Here is a 2,203-nt window from a genome sequence, read left to right as displayed (position 1 = left end):
AGGGAGAGAGCTGAGAGAAAGAGAGAGAGAGAGAGAGAGAGAGAGAGAGCTGAGAGAGAGATAGGAAGAGACAAAGAACGACATCTAGCAGAAATTCAAAGAAAAGCAAGAAGTAAAGTTTGCTGTGTGAGTTAAGTGTGTTATCTGGAATACATAGGGGAGCAATAATAAAATAGAACTTGTAACTTCCAATGGGAGAAACCATTTGTAACCCAGGAACCAGTGTCGAGTGGTAGGTTTAGGATAGGGGAGCAATAATAAGGCCAACTGGTTTTGGCTGAACAAAATTTTCCACCTGTGGCTACGGCGAAGCAAAACAAATTCACAAGAAGTGTCAAGAAGTCTCCTGAGTAATGTCTTAAAAAAAAATGTGGTTGGGTGGAAGAGCTCCTGTTGTTGGGTGGAAGAGCTCCTTCAGGAGAATCCTGCCACATAAAAGAAATCGTCAAAAAAAAAACTTTCAATTTTACTCTCCTCTTCCATGGGGGAAGACAAGACGTCATTAGGCGGACAAGAAAACTCAGGCCAAAAGTTTAAGAAACTCAGGCCAAAAGTTTAAGAAACTCAGGCCAAAAGAAGATATTTGGCCCACATCAATAAGTTGCTCCTCATGTTACAACTTTAAGCCGAACTATGAACTTTTGAAGGATTTGCCATCATGTATGTGAACAAGTTTCGTGGTTAGTACGAGATAGTTAGAGAACATCTCCAGAGAAAACAGTCAAGGACTCAAGGTAGTAGATCAAACTTTTTCGTCTGCGCTAATCCATCTGCGCCACTTGTATTCAGCACACAATAGTTTTGCATAGGACAGTAACCTCTTCCTATATGGCGACATATATTCGTTAATAGCAAACGGCACCGGGCCTACAGCGTGTATTTCGCACAGGGTAGGTAGAAAGTCTTGTAGATAGACCATTTTGTGCTGGATGAACTTGTAGGTCTCTTTGGTACCGAAAGCTTTTTCTGGATCTCCTGTTGGAGGGAAAGATAGAGGGAAAACCCTACAGCGTGTATTTCGCACAGGGTAGGTAGAAAGTCTTGTAGGTAAACCATTTTGTGCTGGATGAACTTGTAGGTCTCTTTGGTACCGAAAGCTTTTTCTGGATCTCCTGTTGGAGGGAAAGATAAAGGGAAAAATAAGTGAGTTTCAATGGGGCGGTCACTCATTCAGCTAAGGAGCAGACCAAGTGAGTTGGAGTGAAATCACGACCACCAACTAAAACCTCCGCATATCAAATCTTATACAGGCGACCAAGTGCACGACCCTCCCTCAAATAAAACCTTCACATATCAAATGCTTTCATATTTTTACCCAAGGGCATGTTCATTAGTATTGTCACTTACCCCAACTGATTTCGTACAACTTCCTCTTGTACGCTCTTAGCCAGGTTTTCTTGTCTTTGGCGGATCCAAATTCTACAATCAGCCTTGCATCAGAACGTTTGACTCCATGTGCCATACGTAGACCCCTCACTTGCCGTTGCGTGAAGTTGATGTTCAAAGCATTGGCCAGTAGTCCCAAGAATTCTTCGGGAGGAATTTTCTCCTGGTCGAAGGGATAGCCCATGATTTCAATAACGTACCGGGTTTCCATGTCTGCTCCTCGCTTGATGTAGTCGTCTACTTTGTTCATCCTATGCAAAAGGGCGCTGTTCCTACTATACAGGCTCCCTGAGTGAGAGAAGATTAGTTTTAGAGAGGAAGACTCCTACTATTCTAGTTCCCCCGGTATAGAACAATACGTACTGGACAGAATTACACAAGATAGATTGTTAGCATATATTAGATATGTACAAACAATATGCAGAAGCAATGTATACAACTTGGATTTTCCGAATAATATGAGACCTGCAGGAAAATAATGTCCTCACACTTCATTTCTATTTAACCAGTTAGAGGAGGTATGAAGTTGAATAAAAACTTACCGATTTTCGTTTTTATTTCATCGATCCTATCATCAAGTTGTTCAAGTATATATTCATGATTGGCCCCAGCTATCTTGAGATACGTGCTTATCATCACTGCTGTTTCACCTTATGAGGGATTCGAACCATAAACCTCCAGTTCTGAAATTCCTCCCGCTCCCGCGCTAACTGCTTGAGCCACTAAGGTTGGTTCGTTTTGTTATTTCATAAAACCTATAAATAGGTAACCTACAACTTACTTGAATATAAAAAAAATCTCAAAGTTTCAAATTCTC

The 2,203-nt window shown here is 41.3% G+C and overlaps 1 protein-coding gene across 1 annotated transcript; it reads right to left on the bottom strand.

Annotated features, from left to right (window-relative positions):
- Positions 1-742: 742 nt before the first annotated feature.
- Positions 743-1,991, bottom strand: LOC103515032. Its single transcript, XM_017446467.1, has 3 exons — positions 1,929-1,991; positions 1,348-1,674; positions 743-975 (listed from the first exon to the last, which is right to left on the bottom strand). Exons 2-3 carry the CDS (start codon positions 1,634-1,636, stop codon positions 743-745), a joined length of 522 nt encoding a protein of 173 aa, XP_017301956.1. The 5' UTR covers positions 1,637-1,674; positions 1,929-1,991.
- Between the last annotated feature and the right edge of the window lie 212 nt (positions 1,992-2,203).

Source organism: Diaphorina citri, unplaced genomic scaffold (assembly GCF_000475195.1).
Source record: "Diaphorina citri unplaced genomic scaffold, Diaci psyllid genome assembly version 1.1 scaffold1260, whole genome shotgun sequence".
Taxonomy (NCBI): domain Eukaryota; kingdom Metazoa; phylum Arthropoda; class Insecta; order Hemiptera; family Psyllidae; genus Diaphorina; species Diaphorina citri.
This window is presented reverse-complemented; position numbering and strand designations above follow the sequence as displayed.

Bases quoted from the DNA above. Each gene is read 5' to 3' on its own strand.
- LOC103515032 (XM_017446467.1), bottom strand. From the start codon at position 1,636: ATGAACAAAGTAGACGACTACATCAAGCGAGGAGCAGACATGGAAACC. The intron at 976-1,347 runs GTAAGTGACAAT...TCCCTCCAACAG, and splicing joins GTTGTACGAAATCAGTTGGG to GAGATCCAGAAAAAGCTTTC.